General features: G+C 44.1%; 1 protein-coding gene across 1 annotated transcript in view; it reads left to right on the forward strand.

Moving 5' to 3' along the window:
- Positions 1 to 23,095, forward strand: part of SMARCA1 (SNF2 related chromatin remodeling ATPase 1) — a 373,846-nt gene that overhangs the window by 264,892 nt on the left and 85,859 nt on the right. The window contains exon 20 of the mRNA XM_082262882.1: positions 22,845 to 22,977. Coding sequence (XP_082119008.1) covers positions 22,845 to 22,977 — 133 coding nt within the window. The remainder of the gene's footprint in view (positions 1 to 22,844; positions 22,978 to 23,095) is intronic.

Raw genomic sequence — 23,095 nt, forward strand, 5'->3', positions numbered from 1 at the left:
CAGACGTGAAGTGCCCACCTCTGTCCCAACTTAATATTTTCTCATCTATTCTACCCATCTACCCACATTGTTGTAAAGCTGCACGGAGAAATCCTAAAGTATTATCTATACAATGAGGGGTAAATCAACAAGAGGAGGGGCCATAGCAAAATCACCGAGGGTGAGTTCAAGCCCCAATACAATTAGGAAATTTATGATCCAAGAAAACTCAACAGAAAAAACTTCTCAGGAAAAACAACAAGGAACAAGAAAGAAGCAAGGGGAGACAAAGGAGAAAAGTAAAAAAACTGAATCTAATAAATCACCCATCAGCACAGCAAATTTCAAACTGAGTCTAAGGACAGAAAATGAAGAAGAGGAAGAACAGGGAAGAAATAAAAGAACATGCCCCTACAAAAGGTGACATGCGAGAAATGTTCGCAGAGCTAGAAAAATCATTAAAAATTGAATTGGTTAAAATCCAGAGAGATCTGGGACTTGTCCAGACAGATCTGGGACATGCACTAGGTCGAGTAGAAGAACTAGAGAAAAAACAAGAAGACCAAACAAAAATAATACAGGGGATGAGAAAAGAAAGAAAAGAAGTCAAGAAAAACGCTAGAGGCCTAGCATATAAGCTAGAGGACCAAGAGAACAGAGCAAGACGAAAAAACCTGAGAATCCGAGGATTAAAAGACACTCCACAGGAAGAAAACTTAGGAGAAAAGGTTCAAAAAATTCTTAACCCAGTACTAGGAAGAGGTGAAGATGACCAACTACTGATTGAAAGAGTCCACCGCATAAGAAAACCAATAGGTATCCCAGCAGAAACCCCTAGAGACGTGATAATTAGATTCCAAAATTATACAGATAAATCACAAATATGGGAGAATTTAAAGAAAAATAAATCATTAATAAATAAAGAAAACAATAAGATACAGATTTTCACGGATTTAGCACCCGAAACACTGAGGAGAAGAAGAATCCTAAAGCCATTAATAGAAGAGATGCAAAAACAGGGAATCAGATACAACTGGGAATTTCCAGCATGCCTGATAGGAAAGAAAGATGGACGGTCTGCAAAACTTGCCTTCCCAGAAGAAACTCAGGATTTTTGTAAAAAATTGGATATACAAGAGCCAAATATGCCTGGATGGTATGAGGATGATGACAGCGACCCACAGATGGAAGAGCAACAATGGAGATTAGCCGGAAGGAATAAAAAAACGGAAATAGCAAGACGACTTAAAACAAAGAAATAATGCAAGGAACAATGGGAGGGTTTTTTTTTTCTCCTCCTGCTGTTCACTTCTACCTCATTTTTTTTTTGCCATGAGGGAGGGGAAGGGCAGAGGCGGTGGGAGGGGAGGTGGAGGGGAGATAAGGGAGGTGGAAGGGGAGGGGAAGAGAAAAGAGAGTAAGTAATATAGGGAAATGTATGACAGCTCCCCCAGAAGGCCGGAATGTCCTTCCAATTAGGAAGGAGATAGAACGTGCTAGATCAATAAAGCACCACCCCAAAAGAAATGGGTACCAGGGCAAACGACCCAATGAAACAACTATATACCCTAAGATCAAAAGTAGATCAAAAGAATACCAACATGAGACGTGGGGGGGGAGGGAGGGGGAGGGGGGTCAAGAGGGTGGGGGGAGAGATGGGAGGCGGGAAGGGGGAGGGGTAGGGGGAGGGGTTGGGACAGGAAAACTCCCCACTGTCAAAAGGTAACAGGAATTTTAAAGAAAGATGGGTTCTCCAATCTCGGTAGAATGTTTTTAGAGGAATCTCAGTCGACCCTGCTCCTCCGCTCCCGGAGTAGAGCAGGCACGACTAGAAAGGTTGAAAATGAGAGATGAACAATTAAAAATAGTAACTTACAATGTAAGAGGACTAAATTCCCCCATAAAAAGATATAAGATCTTGGAAGAATTAAGAAGAGAAGCAGCAAATATAGTTTTCCTGCAGGAAACACATATCTCTCTCCACTCAAATGTAAAATTATATTCCAAATATTTCCCTAAATGGTACTATGGAGATACACCAGTAGATCGTGCGAGATGGGTAGCAATAGGACTGGCGAGAAATACAGAATTCCCCCTGGAAGAAATTAAAGCTGACCCACTGGGCCGTTATGTTTTTCTTAAAGGACAAATAAGGGGGATGGATTTAACGTTGGTTAATATCTATAACCCAAATAAAAACCTGAGTAAACACCTAGGGAGAATTCTGTATGACTTAGAAATTTTTAAAAAAGGCTATCTGGTAATGGCGGGTGATATAAATTTCTGTATGGATCCAAGTCTTGACAGTACATCGAGTATAAGGACGCTGGGAGAACAAAAACTCAGAAAAATTAAGAAAAAATTACATCAGATTCAATTAGTAAATGCATGGAGGATTTAACATCCAAAAAAAAGAGATTACACTTATTACTCCTCAGTCCACTCAATGTACTCAAGACTGGACTATTTTTTTATAGATCATCGTCTATTAGAGTATATAGAAGATATAGAGATAGGTACGATCACACTATCGGATCATGCCCCTCTGACCTTAACTATTAAAATACCAACTTATCATAAAAGTATGGGAACATGGAGGTTAAATGAAGATTTAATCCAGGAGGAAGAAATAGGAAATAGAATAGAAAAGGAACTAGAATTATACTTCCAAGAAAATGACCTACCGGAAACATCATTTGCTACAATTTGGGAGGCACATAAAGCATATATCAGAGGAATATTGATTGATATCCATAGCCTCAAAAAAAGGAGAGGACCAATCAAATTAACAAACTAATAACAGAAATATATGAACTAGAACAAAAGCATAAAAAATAATTACTAAAAGAAATAGAAAAAGACCTCACATTAAAAAGAGATGAACTAAAAGATCTGTTAGAGGAAGAAACTAGATGTAATTTTAATAAAATAGCTAGATATAGATATACATTTGGGAATAAACCAGAAAGATCCCTAGCCAGACTATTAATGAAGAAATAGCCAAAGCTTTCCATGCTTTTTATAACACCTTATACAACGTGCGAAAGGAAGAAACTCCCAAAATAAAACAGGAAAGAATTATAAACATTCAAAAATACATGAAGGAAGCAAACTTGCCTAGAATCTCAGAAGATAAATTGGAACTTCTAGAAGCGCCAATTGCCGAATATGAGATTAGAGAAGTGTTAAAAACTATCCAAAATGGAAAAAGTCCAGGTCCAGATGGATATACAATAAAGTATTATAAAAGATTCAAAGAAATATTAATACCAAAAATGCAAAAATATATGAATAAAGTTGGGAAGGAAGATCTAAGGGAAGAATCCCTGATGGCCCATATCACGGTAATACCGAAAGAAGGGAAAGATCAAACCCTATGTTCCAGCTATAGGCCAATTGCTCTGTTAAATGCAGATACAAAGATATTTGCAAAAATTCTGGCAATAAGATTAAAATGCCTATTAAAATTATGGATCCATCCGGATCAAACCGGATTTGTGCCAGGCAGAGAAGGGAAAGATAATGTAACCCGAACTCTGCTACTCCTACAAAAAACTAAAAATCATAAAGTCCCCTCCATCCTATTTGTCGATTGATGCCGAGAAGGCCTTTGATAGGGTGGACTGGGACTTCATGAAGGAGACAATAAAAAACCTAGGAATCGGACTAAGGATGAGGCAATGGATAGAGGCACTATATAAAAAACCAACAGCAAAAATTAAAATAAACGGTGGTCTATCAGAAAGGTTTGAGATGGGCAATGGGACGAGACAGGGGTGCCCCTTGTCACCCCTGCTCTTCATACTGACCTTAGAACCTTTATTAGGAAAAATCAGACAAAATAAAGATATAAAAGGAGTGAAGGTGAACCAAGATGAACACAAAACTGCAGCATATGCGGATGATTTATTATTTTTCATAACGAATCCAAGGATCACACTGCCAAACATTCAAAAGGAGTTGAAAGAGTATAGAAAGCTATCAAATTTCAAAATAAACCCTATAAAATCAGAAATTCTTAATATAGGGTTAAACACTCAGGAAGAGCAAATATTAAAAACATACTTCCCATACACCTGGACAAAAGAAAAATTAAAATATCTGGGGATATATATAACACCACAAATCAGAAAACTATATCAAGCTAATTATATACCTTTATTGAATGAAATAAAAATAGACATAAGAAGGAAATCAAATAACCAAATTTCATGGGTCGGAAGAATAGACGTCGTTAAGATGTTTATGTTACCAAAGATCTTATATACCTTCTCTCTATTACCAATAAACATTCCCGCAACTTTTTAATAGGGTAATAAAAACATTAATAACAAAATATATATGGCAACGAAAAAAACCCAGAGTGCAATATAAGACTCACACAAGAGGTAAAACACAAGGAGGATTAGCAACACCAGATATAGAAAGGTATTATAAGGCGGTAATTATTACACGAATGATTGATTGGACAAAAGTAGATAGGGAGAAAAGATGGGTGGAGATAGAATGTTTACAAAATAATATTCACTTACACAAAACAATATGGATACCACCAAAATATAGGGAATCACAAGGAGCACATGAATTAACAAAGGTAGTTTATAAAATATGGGATGGGATCAATAAACAATTGAAATGGAAATACAACTCACCAATGATATCACTAAACGGCACTAAATATTTCCCACCAGGGAAAGAGGAAAAATTTGGAAAATGGATAGGGAACACTTAATTAAAAGATATATTGCACAAAGGTCACATTAAAACACTTCAAAATTTAAAACAAAATAATAAGAATATGAAATTAGATGATTGGAGATATCTCCAGCTGAGTCATTTTGTAAGGTCACTTCCACAGCCGATCAGATCAGAAAAGAATCTCAACACCATAGAGAAATTAAGTTATACCTCCACTCAAAAGCATGGAGTGTCACAAATATATAAAATGCTGACAGAGTGGCATAGCCTGGAGAAACCTCCATTCATGGTAAAATGGGAGAATGAAATAGGGGCACAATTGTCAAAACAGGAATCGAAGGTGGTACTGAAAGCGGTAGGATCCATAGCCATAGATGTGAGCACAATATAATTAAATTACAAATGTCTATTAAGATGGTATATCACACCAGAATTAATAAACAAATTTCAACAAGATAAAACAGATAAATGCTGGCGGTAATGCGGTAATACAGAAACAATGTATCACATGTTCTGGGATTGCCCAAAAATAAGAATTTTGGATACAGGTCCAACAATTGACCAGGGAAATCACAGGAATAACGATACCAAATGACCCATGGGTTTGCTTATTTCACAAAACAACAATGTCATTAAAAAAATATAAAATGACTCTGGTCCCAACCTTATTAAATGCAGCAAAGGGAATAATACCAAAAAAGTGGAGAGAAGTTGACAGCCCAAAATTAAAGGAATGGTGTAATAAAATAAACAACATCTTTAATATGGAATATATTTGTAATACGCAAGAGGAGATCCCAATAAACATGAAAAAAAATGGGGAAAATGGATAGAATTTAAAAAATCAAGTAAATATATTGAAATGACTAAAACATACTACTCTAGAGAATATTGGAGGGAGGTAGATATAGGCAGGAAGGGGAGGGAGTCCTGGGGGAGGGGGGTAGTAATGGATAGAAAAGGGGAAAATATTATAGATTTACTGTTATTGAATACTGCCTTTCTTTTATAAATTAATGTTTATATGTGGAATTCCATTTTTGGGAATCATTTTTGTAAATTTATATGCAAATAAAAATAAAGAAAATAAGAAAATAAAAAAGGGGCCTAAAAGAGGAGAAATAATTCTATATGAACACTTATAGTATCTAAGTTCATGGGGGGGGGGGGGGGGGGAAACTCTCGTCATGTCAGACCAGTATGTCTTTGCCTGAATATTTGAAGGGATTGTATTTACTGTTCATTCAATAGTGCATTATTGTGTACAGACACAAAATTGGTACAAGTTCAGTCAGAATGATAAAAACAACAAACAAATAAGGAATAAAAAAAGTGGTAAATTCAATGGGCCACTTAGTCTTAGTTTTCTGCTCTCACTCTTCTGTTTCCATAATTGTAAGACTATCACTAAGCCCCAATTCACATCGATGTGATTTGACATGCGGTTTGACAGGTAAAATCGGTGCGAGGCCGACTTTGCAGCACCGCACAGAGTTCCTGCACTACTTTTGGCAACTTATGTGTATGAACCAGCACAGATGTGTTTCAAGTCACCCCTGAAGTCTGATTGAAATGCGACTTTGAAATCGTGCAAGTTCAGGTGAAGTCGCACGATTTCAAAGCCGTGTTAAGTGTGAACGAGGGCTTAAGAGCATATTTTGGCAACAGGTAGAAATGATCAGTGAGCTCCTGATGCCATCAAGGTTGCATTTCAACAGCCCTAAAAATCATAAATTCCACTCACTTTTTAACATCTTATTTCTCAGTTACAGCACACAAAGGAGGGTACTCTGGAAGGGTACATCCTGAAGCCTTTTGCTGTGTAACTTCCTTTGTTTCTGTGCTTGAAGCTTCACCAGCCAAATTCAAATTAAAGATCTGAACTGTGAAAGCTAACCCCAGAAAAGGCAAGCAATATGCAAAAAACTAGTCACTAGTATTTTCTATGGCCTCTCTGCAGCTGATCTTTGTCCCATTACAGACCTACCATACCTTGTTCCTCACTGTGTCTATGCATGAAGGTGGATTTCTTGGTAGAGGAACAGGGCTTTACTTCCTCTTTTCAGAGCCGCCCCTGGTTACTGGCAGGAGAATATTTAGGAGCCACAGAAGGAATGACACAGAAGGATGGACATGCTTGTCCTGTTGGCTTTTAGATTCAACCATATCTCCTGCTACAAGGCTGAAGGCACAGGACGTGCACTGCAATTTTTTAGGGCACTGCTTCGGTAGAGTTAACATTTCTAAATGTTCCCTATAATATAGAAGGTGTTTACTTTTTGTTTTCAAGTCTACTTTAAAAGGCAATGTTAAAGCAGAACTTCAGCCTGTAAATCATCTTGAAATAATGTTAGTCACAGTTTACTTACTTCAACACCGGGCACATTAACCCCTTTCCTGCCCAAGCCAATTTTCAGCTTTCAGCACTGTCACACTTTGAATGACACTAGAGGGGTAATGCAACACTGTACCCATATAACATTTTTATATTTTTTTAACATAAATAGAACTTTCTTTTGGTGGTATTTAATCACCACGGGGTTTTCTTTTTTGATAAAAAAAAAACTAAAGAAGACCGAAAACAAGTCTGTTATAAAAATTAGGGATGCACCGAATGTTCGGCGGCCGAACATTATTCGGCCGAAAATAGAAAAAATAGCACTTTCGGTGTTCGGCCGAATAAGTCAAAAGGCCGAATAATTTTGTGCCGAACAATAGGATATGATATCGACTATCGTTCTGTGGCCGTAGGCGATATTCATATCGCCGAGGTCACGATATTTACATAGGCAGGGGGAAGGGACTCGGAGGAGGACAGGAGGACTCACAGACTTCCGTGAAGCCGGGACACTTCAGCGGTGAGCATACATACATTACTCACTCGAGCACTGCAGCCCGCCCCACACATTCAGTGAGTCTTACTCTCCTCCCTAGTTTTTTCAATGGCACATTCAGGGAGCCAATCACGCCGTGATTAGCTGCACAGCGAACCAATCACGCGTGCCTGCACACCTGATTGGTTCCGCTGTGCCGCTACTCACGGCGTGATTGGCTTCCTGAATGTGCCATTGAAAAAACTAGGGAGGAGAGTAAGACTCACTGAATGTGTGGGGCGGGCTGCAGTGCACGAGTGAGTAATGTATGTATGCGGCTGTGCTCCTTTCCAGGCTCCTACTAGTCCACCTCCAGCCTCCTACTACCACCACTATGAGAGACTGTCTGTCACTGTATAATCTGATCGAGTCCACACTGACACTGACTGACTGTCACTGAGTAATTGATGTTACCACATTAACCCTGACCTGCCCAGTGCCCTGTATCTGCAATTAAAATTTACAAGGCTGCCTGCATGCTTCCTGATTTCCATTCCCAGCATCCTTCCCAATCCCTACAGTGTCACTAACATTAACCCTATGGTACAAGGCTGCAGTGTGCACTGAATCCCATTCCCTACAGTAACATTTAGGGAGAGAGAGAGACATGAGAGGACAAGAGAGAAAGAGAGAGAGAGACATGAGAGGACAAGAGAGAGAGAGAGAGAGGACAAGAGAGAGAGAGAGAGAGACACGAGAGGACAAGAGAGAGGACAAAAAATTGGCAAAATAAATGGAAAAAATGTGAAACACCGCGTTCGGTATTCGGCCTTCGGCCAAACATTTCATTATTATTCGGCTTCGGCCAAGAATTTCATTTCGGTGCATCCCTAATAAAAATGTGCTAATAAATAATCTTTCTTCATGAATTTAGGCCAAAATGTATTCTGACACATTTTTATGGTGAAAAAAAACCCAAATTAGTGTATATTATTTAGTCTGTGGGAAAGTTATAGAGTCCACAGACTATGGTATACAGGTGCATTAGAATATCATCAAAAAGTTAATTTATTTCAGTAATTCAATTCAAAAAGTGAAACTCATATATTTTATATAGATGTGTTACACTCAGAGTGATATATTTCAAGCATTTCTTTATTTTATTCTGATGAGTATGGCTTACAGCTAGTGAAAACCTAAAAATCAGTATCTCAGAAAATTAGAATATTACATAAGACCAAAAAAACAAAAAAAAGGTTTTTAATACAGAAATGTGACAATATAAGAGGACAGCGCAAATTGGTTGTGATTGGCATACAATATGGTGACGAACCACCAAAGTGCCTTAAATTAATAAATAAATAAATATGTATAAATATAGGAGACAAGTATGCTAAAAACCTTGTGCAAATACAAAACAACTGTCAATAAAAAGCACTATCATACACCCTGTGCAGTGAGTATATAAAGTTCATAAAAGTGTAAGTCCATAAATACTATAATAAAAGTCAATCAAAATTCAAAAGTGCTTCAGCAAGTAGCCAGTGAAAAGTAATCCACCGAGAAAAAGTGCTCAGGTGCTAGAAATTCTGTGCAAAGTCATGCTGCCATGGTGTAGTGAAAAAAGGTGACTTTTCCTCTCCCCCAGGATGTTACACTTACCGGACGGAATGGACCCCTAGACAATACTGTGTAAGGGTCGCACAGGCTAAGTCCGGTAAGGAATCCAGGCAATAATCCTTGTGGCTGATTGGGAGCACCTGGGGACCTCCAATGGACTCAGCGGGATGGAACCATATGCGGAAGGAGAAGCTCACAATAGTGTAATATTGCTACAATACACGTTTATTAAGAACATAAATGGATCACTCACATTTCCATGGTTAAAAGCAGGCTGTTACAGTCATTGGATTGGTATAGCCGATCGTAAAAGATTGCGGTGTGCTGCGGGCTCCCCTGGTCCCGGCGTGCGTTCGATCGGTACCGGAACTGACGTCACAGCAAGCGTGGGACCGGAAATTGCGTTGACGCGTTTCGCCCTCCTCCTAGGCGTTATCACAGAAATGTTGGCTTACTGAAAAGTATGGCCATTTACAGTATAGTATTCACTTCAAACTTGGTCATCGATGCGGCGTGGCATAGAGGCGATCAGCCTCTTGCACTGCTGAGGTGTTATGGAAGCCTTAGGTCGATTTGATCACATCCTTCAGCTCATCTGCATTGTTGGGTCTGGTGTCTCATCATCTTCTTGACAGTACCTCACAGATTCTCAATGGGGTTTAGGTCAGGCGAGTTTGCTGACCAATCAAGCACACTGATACCATGATAATTAAACCAGGTATTGGTACTTTTAGCAGTGTGGGCAGGTGCCAAGTCCTGCTGGAAAATTAAATCAACATCTCCATAAAGCTGGTCAGCAGAGGGAAGCATGAATTGCTCTAGAATTTCCTGGTAGAGGGCTATGCTGTCTTTGGACTTGATAAAACACAGTGGAACACCAGCAGATGACATGGCCCCTCAAATCATCACGGACTGTGGAAAATGTTGCATTTCATTTGGAAATCAAGGTCCCAGAGTCTGGAGGAGTGGAGAGGCACTGATTTGTTTAGTCTGTTTTGTTGTGATTAGCTGTGATTAGTCACACCTAATCACATGGTACAGATGGGCTGTGATTGGCCCTATCTGTACCATGTGATGAATGTGACCAATAACAGCTAGCAACACAATTGTACACAATGAATGGCATGAAAGGAAACCATCCATTGTTTACAATTGTCATGTGACCTGCTGTGATTGGTTACAGTGGTCACATGGTACCTGCAGTGGGCTGGTACACTCCCAGATAGCAAAGATACCTTGCCACAAATCTGTGGAAGTGTTGAATTGTAAGTCTGTTAACTTGCAGCACATTTTCACTGGCAAGCACTTGAAGCACAAGTTCTAGTTGACACTTTTCCAATTTGTAGCAAATTTGCATGGCAAGTCTCTAGCAAGAGCAAAGTTGCAGTGGTGAGCCTACAGCAAGTGCTTTGCAAGTCTACAGCATGAAACATCAAACACAGTGACCCCTGTGGTGGGATGACTATTGCAAAACATAACTGAACCAGAACTTGCAGCAGACTTGCAGAATGTTTGCAAATAAAGTTGACCTGGAGTCATGCCATGCAGACTTTCTGCAATTGTGCAACAAACTTGTAAAGCCTGGAAAGTCTAGCAATAGCTTAGCAAGTTACTTTCAAACTTGCAGCACAATTGATTGCTATCTGGGCTAAAGAGTCATTGGCTGTGTCCGTATGATGTCCACCCGGATTGACGAATGTCCTGCCCAGCTGTAATTTGACTATTGGCTAGGCGGGCTAGTTGTTAAATAAGTCTAATTCCTTTCTCTTCATGATCTGGGAAGACAAGGGTTAATTTACTTCACTACATTGTACAGTAAAGACAGTACTATCCTTCACTATCAGGAAGCTTCACTTTATAACACAGATCTGCCCACCCCTACCTCATGCCTGAGTGAGATCTCCAGAACCAGACAAAGGAGTTAGTGGTTTGGCACTCTACAGAAATAGCTAAATTAAAAAATGGAAGTACTGTGCAGATGGGCCATGTTCAATGTATGGATTGTTATGTTGAATACTTTATTTTGCTAAAAACAATACATTAAAGACCGCTCCTCTCTTCACAGAAGATGATACTATAGGTTCTATAAATAAAAAAGGATCTAAGAATGGAAAATGGGTGAATGATTGAAAAGTCCGCCCCCTCCATTCATAGATCACATTTTATTCATATAAGTCGTAGTATGGCTTTTATAAAAGATAAAGCTGGACAGAAAGGGCAGGCATAATCAGGCACTCTTGAAGAGAGCCTGTGACGACTTCTCAGATCTAGTTGGGGGGGGGGGGGGTGGGCATCTGAGGATTGAAGACTTATACTGAACTAGATGATGGAAACAAGGGACACATAACACTGAAGCTAAGTAATGTGTGTATTTTGTACTTTCTTTTTTGTAGGTAAACTCAGTCTTTAATTGTGTGCCCCTGCTGTATACCAGTTACTGCTGCCACTGAGTTAGTGCAGAGAATGGTGAACCATGGGCAGATTGGACATAATAACTATCAAATTCTTGTATAAAGTTCTTATGCTGCCATGAAGTGGAAATTGCATTTCTCTTTCGTTCATTGATGGACACAGCTCCTTAGGATTCTTGACCATTGGGTTCTACTGCGCCCTTCAGGAGTAGGACACTAGGCAGAAAAATAACTTGACTATGCCTATGGGCAGTCCCATGAGGTATACTCTTCCTCTCTGCAGTTTTTTTTTCTGCCTAGTCAGGAGTAAGGACCTAGTTCCTTGCTGGGATCTCTGGTCCTGGCAAATTTCTTTCTTTTATAAATAGCTTTTTTTCTCCTGTGAGACCTACAGTCAACTGCCGGACTGAACGACGGGCTGGAGAATCTAGATCCAGTGGTCACTCCAGTCTGGCCAGCGAGGTTGCCGCGACATAGCCCCACTGGACGGAGGCTGGCCTGCGAGCTAAATGCTTTGCGAGGTTGCTCGGTCTGCATTGCAGCGTTCCTCCTGGCCAACAGCCCCCCTCATTTTGATGGCGAGGGGATCTGGAGCAGTGCCCACCTGGTTCCCAGGTGTTGTGAGTAGCTGTCCCCTGGAGGGTTTTGGGGTGGATGTGGGCCCCTCCCTGGGACAGTTGGACCCCTGGGTTTCCTTTCTTCTTGTTAGGCCCTCCCTGTATTCTGGTGGTCCCTGTGGTTCCCCTGGTGCTGACTCCTGGGTCTGTTCTTTCCCTGGACGCTGCACGTGAAGTACAGTTTATCCAGGTGCTGCTGGTGCCTGTCTGGTGGTGTGGTGAGTCTGGTGGAGTCCTCCCTGTCTCTGCTGCAAGATCGAGGGGTGCTCTGTTGCTGGCGACCTGGTGGTGTTACCAGTGCGGTGCAGGTGTCCTTTAGCAGTGTTTGACACTTTTTGTGGGGGTCCGCCTTTTAACGAATGGAGTCTTTGGAGCACGTTTCCCCACCTAACCCCCTCTCAGAGGCCATGGGGCCCTCGGGGTCCCAACCATCCATTGATGCACTGACGGCATTCCTGGAGTTCTGTATGTCCCAGATGGAGGCTGCTTTTAGGCGGCTGGCAAGCAAAAAGCACCCCCCGCTTTTCCCTGCCTCATCTGTCTCCTCAGATCCTGAATCTGATTCGGCCGTTGCGGACATGGTCCACCTTGCGGGGTCTGCGGCCACACACCATGACTTTTCGGATTGTGAGGATGATTTCTCCACTGCTGTAGCTGCGCAAGAAAAGGCGCTGGTGGACGCACTGATTGTGTCTGTCAGTGAAACTTTAAAAATAGAGGATGCAGCTGAAGCTGCGACGGAGGCGCCAGTCCCCACTCACAAGTTGTCTAGAGCAGTGAAGGTGTTTCCTTTTCCCTCCTATTTTGGCAGATTTGTCACAAAAGAGTGGAAAGGTCCACAACGTCCCTTTGTGATTCCTAAATGTTTTCCGTCATCATTTGTCCCTTTGAAGAGTCCCTTCTTAAAAATGTTAAGTAAGGTGACCATCATCCCGGTTGAGGAATCACCGGCCTTTTAAGGATCCAGCTGACAGAAAAGCAGAGGCTGTGGCCTGCATTATGTCCACTGTTGCGGGTTCGCCGCTTAGGCCGGTCTTTACCATTGCCCTGGTGTCTCAAACTCTGACCAAGTGGGTTTAACTTTTGCGCCATGACCTGGAGGGTGAGCAGCTCTCCCCTGCCTTTGCTGAGCTGGTGAACCAGTTGGTCCAGGGACTACAGTTTATCTGTGATACCTCTTTGGATGCGGCCCCCCTGATTTCTAGGCAGTTTCGGTTGTGGTACTTATTGTGCGTATTGTGGCTTAAGTGTTGGTCTGGGGACTAGACCTCTAAAAAGGCTTTAACTGATCTACCTTTTAAGGGAGATCGCCTGTTTGAAGCTACCTTGGATAACATCATTAAGAGTCTCAAAGTGGGGGAAGAGTACTTTTCTACCGCAGGCTGGTAAGAGTGGGGAACCTCATAGTAGACGTGGCCCATCCTTCTTGGCTCAAAGAGGTTTTTTCTCTTACGTCCTCTGACAGTCGCAGCCCTTCCATATGTTCTTCACTATTGGGTAATGACGCCATCTGCAGGAGCAGGCTAGGTAGTGAAAACTTCATTAAAAGCTTTTTCTTAGACACACCTTAGGGTCTGTCCCTCTAGACATTACCCTCAGCCACACAGAGCTGCTAATCAGTTTCTTGCTGCCTAGCTCAGGAGTAGGACCTAGGATACCCTGCTGGGACTTATTTTTTCAGTTTTTATTTTTCTTTGAAAAATGTTTTCTCTTTATTTTCTCACTCACTATTGCTAGGTAGTCAGGGGGATCCTCCTGGCACTGGATAATCTAGATCCTTACGGTGTCCCAGCCGGGCCTACGAGCGTGCACAGGTTGTGGTCCGCCCAGGCCTCACCACGATGGTACCCTGACGGATGGGGACGAGCCGGCGGAGGAATTTTCTTAACTGGGACACAGCAACCCTTGAACGACCTGTGTTACAGCGTCCCCTCTTGGCGTAGTCACCCCCACTCAGGGTGGGAGATGACCAGTATCGGAGCGAAGCCCGTGGTCCATGGTGCGTTGAGTGATGCTACCCCCCATGTCTCTGGGACAGTCATCTGCGGGGGGTCATGTGGGCCCACTCCTTAGGGAATATCAGAGCATGCGATCTCTGCGGTGTCTCCACTGGTTTGTCTGGACGGTCCCTGCCTCCCTGCTCCCTCTGGGGGCGCTCTAGCGGCAAACGCTGCATGGGGGGGGGTGTGTGAGGCTTTTACCTCGTCTTGGGGGGGCTTCCCTGTGAATTCCTGCGGTGGCCAGGGTCCTGGGTTCCTGACTGTTCGCCGCCGTTTTTTCGGCCGCCATTTTGGGTGAGGGCATGCCTGGCTGACTCACAGTAAGGGCTGCAGCCATTTTTTGCTAATATGTGTTTTGGTCCCCGTTAACAATTGCTGGACACACTGTTTCCAGGTTAAAAAAAAAGAAAATTGACGGTGGTGCCCGTAGTGAACTCCCCGGTGTTTTGAAGACCCGATAGATGGGAGCGTATCTGGTGGCAGGCTCACTTCTCAAGCCTTGCTTCCGTGCTGGTTTTCACAGACAGTTATGGAATGGATCAAGGTGCTTAAGAGCAACTTGGTGGCGGAGTCGGATCCTCCAACTCTCATTGAGCTCACGAACCAACTGCCCCAGGCCATGGTGTACCTGTGTGATGCGGCCCTGGAGGAGGCTTCCCTGTTCGCAAGATTGTCTGCGGTGGGGTTTGCACTCCGTCTCATGGTGTGGCTAAAGAGCTGGTCGGCAGACCATGCCTCATAAAAGACTGTATCTGATATCCCCTATCTGGGGGAACGCCTTTTCAGTGAGACACCCCGCACACGGCAGGGTCCTTCCTTCAGGCTCGTCGGGGGCCCTTTCGTGCCTCAGAGGCGCAGGGCGAAGAATAATCCTTTCAGGCCTCCGGCGGTAACAAGAAGCCCTGGTCTGGTAAGTTGTAGGCTGGTCAGTCCGGTGCTGCGGCCCAGTCTTCCTCCGCCTGAAGGCATGCCCTCTCCCTTTTCAGGGGTGGGGGGACGACTGCGTTAATTTTTAGGAACCCTGGTTGTCCCTCAGTTAGGACACATGGGTTCACGAACTGATTAGTTCAGGGTACGAGATCGAGATTCAGTCTCGCCCAGAGGACAGGTTCTGTCCATCAAAGCGCTCCGCTTTGTGCGGGTGCAAAAGTTCCGGATGGAATCCCATCCGGTCAGTGGTAGTGTCTTTGAGTCATTGGGCTTTTCTGGCCTCCATTGACTTGACTCTGCGCATCCCTATCTAAGAAGGTCATCTGCGGTATCTCCACTTCGCAGTGGCAGAGGACTGTTTTCAATTTGTGGCATTACCCTTTTGTCTGGCTTCGGCTCCCAGGGTCTTTACCTAGGTTTTGGCCCCGGTGCTGGCTCTGCTACGCAAGGGTGGATTGCAGTACTCGGTTATCTGGACAATCTCTTGTTAATTACGAGCTTGTGTGCCACTCTTTCGGGCGATCTGACGGTCACGGTTTAGACGCCCCAGGAGTTTGGGCGGACCATCAACTTACAGAAGTTGGCACTGACCCTGTCTGTCCATCTGAGTTACCTGGGCATGGTCTTGGACTCCGCTCAAGCAAAGGTTTTTTTCTCCCAGAGGAAGGACTTCAGACTTTGCAGGGCGAGATCCGGTCCCTCAGGGACAACAATCTCTCCTTCCTGCAGCCCTGCATGAGGTCTCTGGGGCTGATGATGTCAGCTTTCGAGGCAATGCCGTTTGCCCGTTTTCACACAAGGACTCTGCATGCAAAGATTCTTGCCAAACGGAACAAGAACCCACAGTCCCTGGACAGGATAATATGATTGAGCTGTCTCACGAGGTTGGAACTTTCGTGGTGGCTTTTGTCAACCGCTCTGAGCAAGGGCAAGTCTTTTCTGCCCCTGTTGTGGATGGTGATCACCACGGATGCCTGCCTGACAAGCTGGGGTGGAGTACTGGACACCCTGTGTGTCCAGGGGACCTGGTCAATGGAGTAATCCTCCTTGCCAATAAATGTTCTGGAGCTCAGGGCGATCAAGCTCTGCCTGTTCCATTGGGTGACTCAGTTGCACGGTCGCCCAGTTCTGGTTCAAACCGACATTGCCACGGCTGTGGCTTACCTCAATCACCAAGGGGGCACCAAGAGTGCCCGGGCGGCCAAGGAAGTGGCCGAGATTCTGACTTGAGCCGAGGCACACGTTGCAGCTATCTCTGCTGTTCACACTCCTGGAGTGGAGAACTGGCAGGGGGAATGGTCCCAGCATCCAGGGGTGTTTAGTCTCCTGTGTGCCCAGTGTGGGGACTCTGAACATGGATCCATTCGCGTCTCGTCTCAACAAAATGTAGAAAGGTTCGTGACCAGGGCTCGAGATCCTCTAGCAGACGCCACTGACTCACTGGTGTTGCCTTTGCACTGGTGTCAGCTGATTTATGCTTTTCCCCCGATTCAACTGCTGTCCAGGTTCCTCCGCAGATTGGCGTTGGAACAGGTACAGGTGATCCTGGTGGCCCCGGATTGGCCTCGTCTGTCTTGGTACGCAGACCTCGTACAGATGGTCGTCGAGCCTCCTTGGCGGCTACCTCAGAGAGAAGATTTGTTGTCTCTAGGACCGATCTTCCATCCTGCTTTACGGTCTCTGGCTTTTGAAGGCCAGGTGTTGAGAGACAGAGGTCTCTCCAGTGCTGTGATTCCTACCTTGCTGAGGGCTCGGAAGGCTACCTCCAGGAAGATTTACCAAGTACCTGCAAGGCGTATATTGCCTGGTGTAAGTTGCAAGGGTTGCATCCTCGCTCCTTTTCGGTGGCGAGGGTCCTGGCCTTCCTACAGGAAGGTGTGGAACAGTGTTTGGCGCTGGGCACGATTAAGGGTCAGGCGTCGGCCTTGGCCATTATCTTCCAGCGTCCCTTGGTGACGAATTCCCTGGTTCGCACCTTTATTCAAGGGGTGCGTGATTTGGCTCCTCCAAGGAGAGCTCCTTTGCCTCCGTGGGACCTGAATTTGGTTTTGTCCGTTTTGCAACAGCCTCCCTTGGAAATATCACAGAAATATCACTGCCTGTGTTATCCCAGAAGGTTGCCTTTTTTGATGGCTATCACCTCTGCTTGCAGAGTGTCTGAATTGGCGGCTCTGTCCTGCCGTTCACCTTATCTGTTCATAGGGATGAGGTTGTTCTGCGACCAACCCAGTCTTTTCTCCTGAAGGTGGGGTCTGTCTTCCACCTCAATGAGGATATCGTTTGGCCTTCGCTTTGTGCGAAGCCCGAGCATCCCAAGGAATTTGCCTTGCATTCGTGGATGTGGTTTGGGCCATCAGGGTTTACCTGTCGGCCACGGAATCTATTAGGAAGTCTGATCCCCTGTTTTGTCCTTCCTGAAGGACCTCGGAACTGTTTGGCGGCGTCCGCTGCAACCATTTCCAAATGGATCAGACAAGCTATTGTTTAGGCCTATTCACAAAAGGGTCAGGTTCTTCCTTTCCCTGTGAGGGCACATTCTGCTAGAGCCCTGAGTGCTTCTTGGGCTTTTCGCCATTAGGCTTCTGTGGCTCAGGTGTGCAAAGCGGCGACCTGGTCGTCTGTGCACACTTTTACAAAATTCTAAAAGATTGATGTGATGACATCCTTGGATGCTTCCTTTGGTCGCATAGTTTTACACGCTGTGGTCTGTTGAAGGGATTTGTTTGTCTCTTCTTGGGGTGAATTTTTGTTCTGGGGTTAGCTGTTGTTGAGCTTCTGTTGCCCTGTCGGCTGAGTTTTTTCTGGCCTTGCTGATGCGTTGATATGTTGTTGATTGCGTATTTTCCCACCCCTCACACCTGCACTGCTTTGGGACATCCTAATAGTGAAGAACATATGGAAGGGCTGCGACGGTCAAAGGACGTAAGAGAAAATAGAACTTTTGTAAGAACTTACCGTAAAATTCTTTTCTCTGAGTCCTCTGACAGTCGCAGCCACTGCCCCTCTATTTTGGGGTTGGTTGTCTTCCTGTACTGCTTGCTACGAAACTGATTAGCAGCTCTGTGTGGCTGAGTAATGTCTAGAGGGACAGCCCCTAAGGTGTGTCTAAGTAAAAGCTTTTAATGAAGTTTTCACTAAAAAAGAATTTTACGGTAAGTTCTTACAAAAACTCTATTTTTTGTCCCTCAGGATCCACTGACAAAGGTTCAAAACCTTTCAAGTCTTCTTTAGGAGGTTCCAAGTGGCCTTGGTCCTAACTTCAGCATAAACGTGCGCCCTCACCGGGGCCTGGGGTGGGGGGGGCGTCTTTGCTGGTTTCCAGGCCCATGGACCTCCTTGGTGCAAGACAAAGGGGTCCACAAAGTGATATGGTCTGGCTACAAGATTGAGTTTTATTCTTACCCTCTGGAAAGGTTCCCTTCCAAAGAGCGCCTTTCCATGGACCCCCTGCAAGCTCTCTTTCGGAGAGGTGGAAAACCTGGTGCTTCAGGGTGTGATTGTCCTGGTTATGGCCACGGAAGGATTTTAGGGTTTTTATTCAAACCTGTTTCCGGTCCCAAAGAAAAAGGGCAAGGTGCGCCGATTCTGGATCTCAAGGCCCTGAACTGCTTTGTGCGGGTACAGAGGTTCTCGATGGAGTCCATTCGCCTGGTAGTGGCATCCCTCCATCAGTGGGATTTTCTTGCCTCTATCGACATCAAGGATGCTTACTTGCACATTCCAATATGTGCCTGTTACTAGCACTTCCTCCACTTTGCTGTAGGAGAGGAGCGCTATGTCAGCGGGGGATTGCAGTACTGGGCTATCTGGATGACCTCCTCTTGCGAGCGATGTCCTCTGCTGCTCTGGTGGACACCGTGGAGATCACTATACAGACCCTGAGGGAGTTTGGCTGGCTTCTGAATTACCAGAAGTCTGCTCTGATTCCATCCAGAAAATTGGATTATCTGGGTCTGACTTTGGACTTGGCTCTAGCCAGAGTGTTCCTTCCTCTGAACAAACTCCATAAGTTGCATGCTGCAATTCATCTCCTGCTGTCCAGCAGATGTTCATCCCTCCAGACTTGCATGGGGGTGCTGGGCCTGATGGTATCTACCTTCGAGGCAGTTCTGTTTGCACAGTTCCATACGTGGTCCCTGCAAAGGGTAATCTTGGGAAAATGGGACAAGTGTCCAAAGTCTCTGGACAATCGGGTCTGGCTGAGACAGAAAACCAAAGGGTCTCTGGTCTAGTGGCTTTGCTCTCTGGTTATTCGACAGGGCAAATACTTTCTACCCTTGTTGGGACACTGGAGTACTGATAAATGTCTTGAAACTCCAAGAAATCAGGCTGTGCCTGGATCACTTGACAGATCGTCTTCGGGGGGGGGGGGGTCCAGTTCCGATTCAGTTGGACAACGCCATGGCTTATGTCAATCATCAGGGTGGAAAAAGAAGTGTGTTGGCAGCTCTGGAGATAGCTGGCATTCTACGGTGGGCAGACCACTTAGTTCCGGCCCTCTCCACCATACACATTCCAGGGGTGGAAAACTGTCAGGCGGGTTATCTTAGTCGGCAGGCGTTGGAGCAAGGGAAGTGGTCCCTTCACCCGGACATGTTTCATCAGATATGTCCCCGGTGAGGCACCCCTGAGGTGGATCTGTTGGCGTCTCAGCTCAACAGAAAGGTTCAGAACAAAAGGTCACGGGATCCTCTGACGCCATGGACACGCTGGTGGCCCCGTGGGGCTAGTATCGTCTGATCTACGCTTTACCTCCTCTCAAGCTTCGGCTGAGGCAGGATTGAGGCAGAAGGAATTCCGGTCATTCTAGTGGCCCCAGACTGGCCGCCCCGGTCTTGGTACGCCGACCTGGTGTGGCTGGCTGACCTCCCTTGGAGACTGCATCTCAAGGAGGATCTGTTGTCCCAAGAGCCAATCTTCCATCTTGCTTTACAGTCACTGGCTTTCATGACTTGGCTGTTAAAGCCAGGTGCTGAAGGATAGAGGTTCACCTGGGTCAGTGATTCTGACACTGCTGAAAGCTAGAAAGTCTGCCTCTTGGAAGATCTACCATTAATTGTGGAAAGCGTACATTTCTTGATCTTCCTTCAACAGGGGGGGGGGGGGGGTTGAGCAGAAGTTGACCTTGAGTACCATCAAGGGCCAGGTATCGGCCTTCGCAGTCTTCTCTCAACAACCCCTGGCCACGCATTCCCCGGAGCGTATCTTTTTTCAGGGGTTGGACATGTGACTCCACAGGTGCTGTCTCCAGAAGCCTCTGTTTGAAAATATGTGGGAGAGAATTCCCTACTTAAGCTGTCCCAGAAGGTGGCCTTTTTGGTGACAAACACCTCTGCTCGCAGGGTTCCGAGTTGGTGGCGTTATCTTGCCAAACTCCTTACTTGATGGTCCACAAAGATAAGGTGGTTCTTCACCCCTGTCCATCCTTCCTTCCTAAAGTAGTCTCATATTTCCATTTGAATGAAGACATTGTGTTGCCTTCTTCTCTGTGTCCCAGGCCAAAACATCGTAAGGAAATTGCGTTGCATGCCCTGGATGGGGTTCTGGCGATTCGGGTGTACCTGCCAGCTACGGAGTCTTTTCGGAAGTCAGTCTTACTATTTGTGCCCACAAATGGGCCTCGAAAAGGACTGTCCGCTTCTTCCATGACCATTTCCAGATTGATCAGACAGACTGTGAGACTCAGGCCTATTCGATCAAGGGTCATGTTCCTCCTTTCCCTGTAAAGACACACTCTACTCGGGCGCTTAGTGCTCCTTGGGCCTTCTGTCATCAAGAGTCAGTGACGCAGGTTTGCAAGGCGGCCACCTGGTCATCAGTGCATACTTTTACAAAATTCTATAAAGTAGATGAGATGGCATTTGTGGATGCTTCCTTTGGCTGCAAGGTTTTGCAGGCTGCTGTTTAGAGGGCCTGTTCCCTCTTTGGGAGTATTGTTCAGGTGAGCTCCAGTTGTTTTTAGTTGAGCTCCTGATACCCGGTTGGCTAAGATTTAGCCTTAAAAATTGTTTTCTTTTCCCACCCCTTATGTTTGACACTGCTTTAGGATGTCCCTATGGTCAAGAATCCTAAGGAGCTGTGTCTGTCAATGAACGAAAGAGAAAATGGGATTTTTGACTTATCGTAAAATCTATTTCTCTATGCTCATTGACGGACACAGCACCCACCCCTCTATGGAGTTGTAACCCAAATGATACCGGTAAGGTAAAAGGATTTGAGGATGGTTACAACCTGGGGAGGATCCTAATTCCTACAAGGCCATTATGTTACCATCTCAACCAAGATTTGCTGGTGCTGGATGAAGTCACTGTCAGTGTGCTGGCAATGTAAACAGAAGCTACGCATGCACAACTCCCTGTACATTTTGCAGGGGACAGGCAGGTACATTTTTTTTATTGCAGAAGAGACATTGCATGTTTGGAATTTTTCGTTTCAGCCTTTAGTTTCAATTTAAAGCAGAATAACAACCATCAATGTTCTAGTTTTTCAAAACAGTTAGACTCAAGATATGCCGTGAATTATAGCTGGCACATTTGCTTGTGCTCTCAACCAAACTCTCAAATTATCAAATGGATGGGGTCATAATTGATCACATGTGCAGCACCTTGGCAACTGCAGATCAGAGACCAAGATGGCAGCTTCCTTGGCTGTAAAGAACAGGTGGGTTTAGTTCTGTTGTAAGTCCTGCCTACAGTTATTCAACTGTCAAATGTAAGCAGCTCTACTTGAATAAAAGCTTAAGGCTTAATATTGACTATTGAGAAGGCATGTATACAGCTGTATAAAGCATGTGCATAGAATGCATATCTCTCCTTAAACTAATCATAATAACTAATTTGGATATAAGAGCATATAAATAACAGCAATGAGATTTAAAGCACTGGAAGACATACGGTAAACTGAAACCAAATTATACTGTGGAGAGGTTTTGGGTTGATCTCTGGAGAGTTATAGTTGGGTTTTGCCTCCGTCCCTATAAGTCTAATGGGGGGTGTGTGTTGGTGTCTCAAGCCAAGGTATGGGACTTTAAGGGCAAGTGATGAATACACGGTTTGTATAAAATAAATGAATGCAATTTATTTGCGAATACAAGGGTATATCCAGCAAAAAATATATAACTTAACAGTTATAGTGGTGAAAAGGTGTTGGGTTATAGACCCAAGGTGCATAGAAGAATGCTACGTATTGGAAAAAGAATTTCCGTGACAGTAGTGAGAAATAGGTGACTTTAGTTATTTTGATGAAAAGCGTACCTCCTTTTTCTTCACTTGTATTATGCAACAAAGTATCATGACATATATGAATGATTATTAAAACTCGGCACTATTTCTACAGAACTGGTGACACAAACCCTTGACAAAGGATACATTGTTAGCCAAAACCGTCGGGTCAACTTTGTGAACATCCAAGCAAGTTAGCCTGGAGAAACAGAGCTTTTCATCAAAATAACTAAAGTCACCTATTTCTCACTACTGTCACGGAAATTCTTTTTCCAATACGTAGCATTCTTCTATGCACCTTGGGTCTATAACCCAACACCTTTTCACCACTATAACTGTTAAGTTATATATTTTTTGCTGGATATACCCTTGTATTCACAAATAAATTGCATTCATTTATTTTATACAAACCGTGTATTCATCACTTGCCCTTAAAGTCCCATACCTTGGCTTGAGACACCAACACACACCCACCAAATTATACTGTAAGAGATGTAAAAGATTTTTTTTATTTTACTATCACTACTATTAATATTATTTCTTTTTTGGCTGTTAGGGCTTTACAAACTGGAACAAGAGAGACTTTAACCAATTTATTAAGGCTAATGAGAAATATGGCCGTGATGATATTGATAACATTGCACGAGAAGTTGAAGGAAAAACACCTGAAGATGTCATAGAATACTCAGGTCTGTCATCTTTACAACAAATTATTATTATTTTTTTTAGACTATTATGTTGTATTTATGAAAATTATATTTGTTTATTCTGAGGATTGATATTATAGTAGATTTTTTTTTTTGCTTG

Source organism: Pelophylax lessonae, assembly GCF_965119305.1.
Source record: "Pelophylax lessonae genome assembly, chromosome: 7".
Classification (NCBI taxonomy): Eukaryota; Metazoa; Chordata; class Amphibia; order Anura; family Ranidae; genus Pelophylax; species Pelophylax lessonae.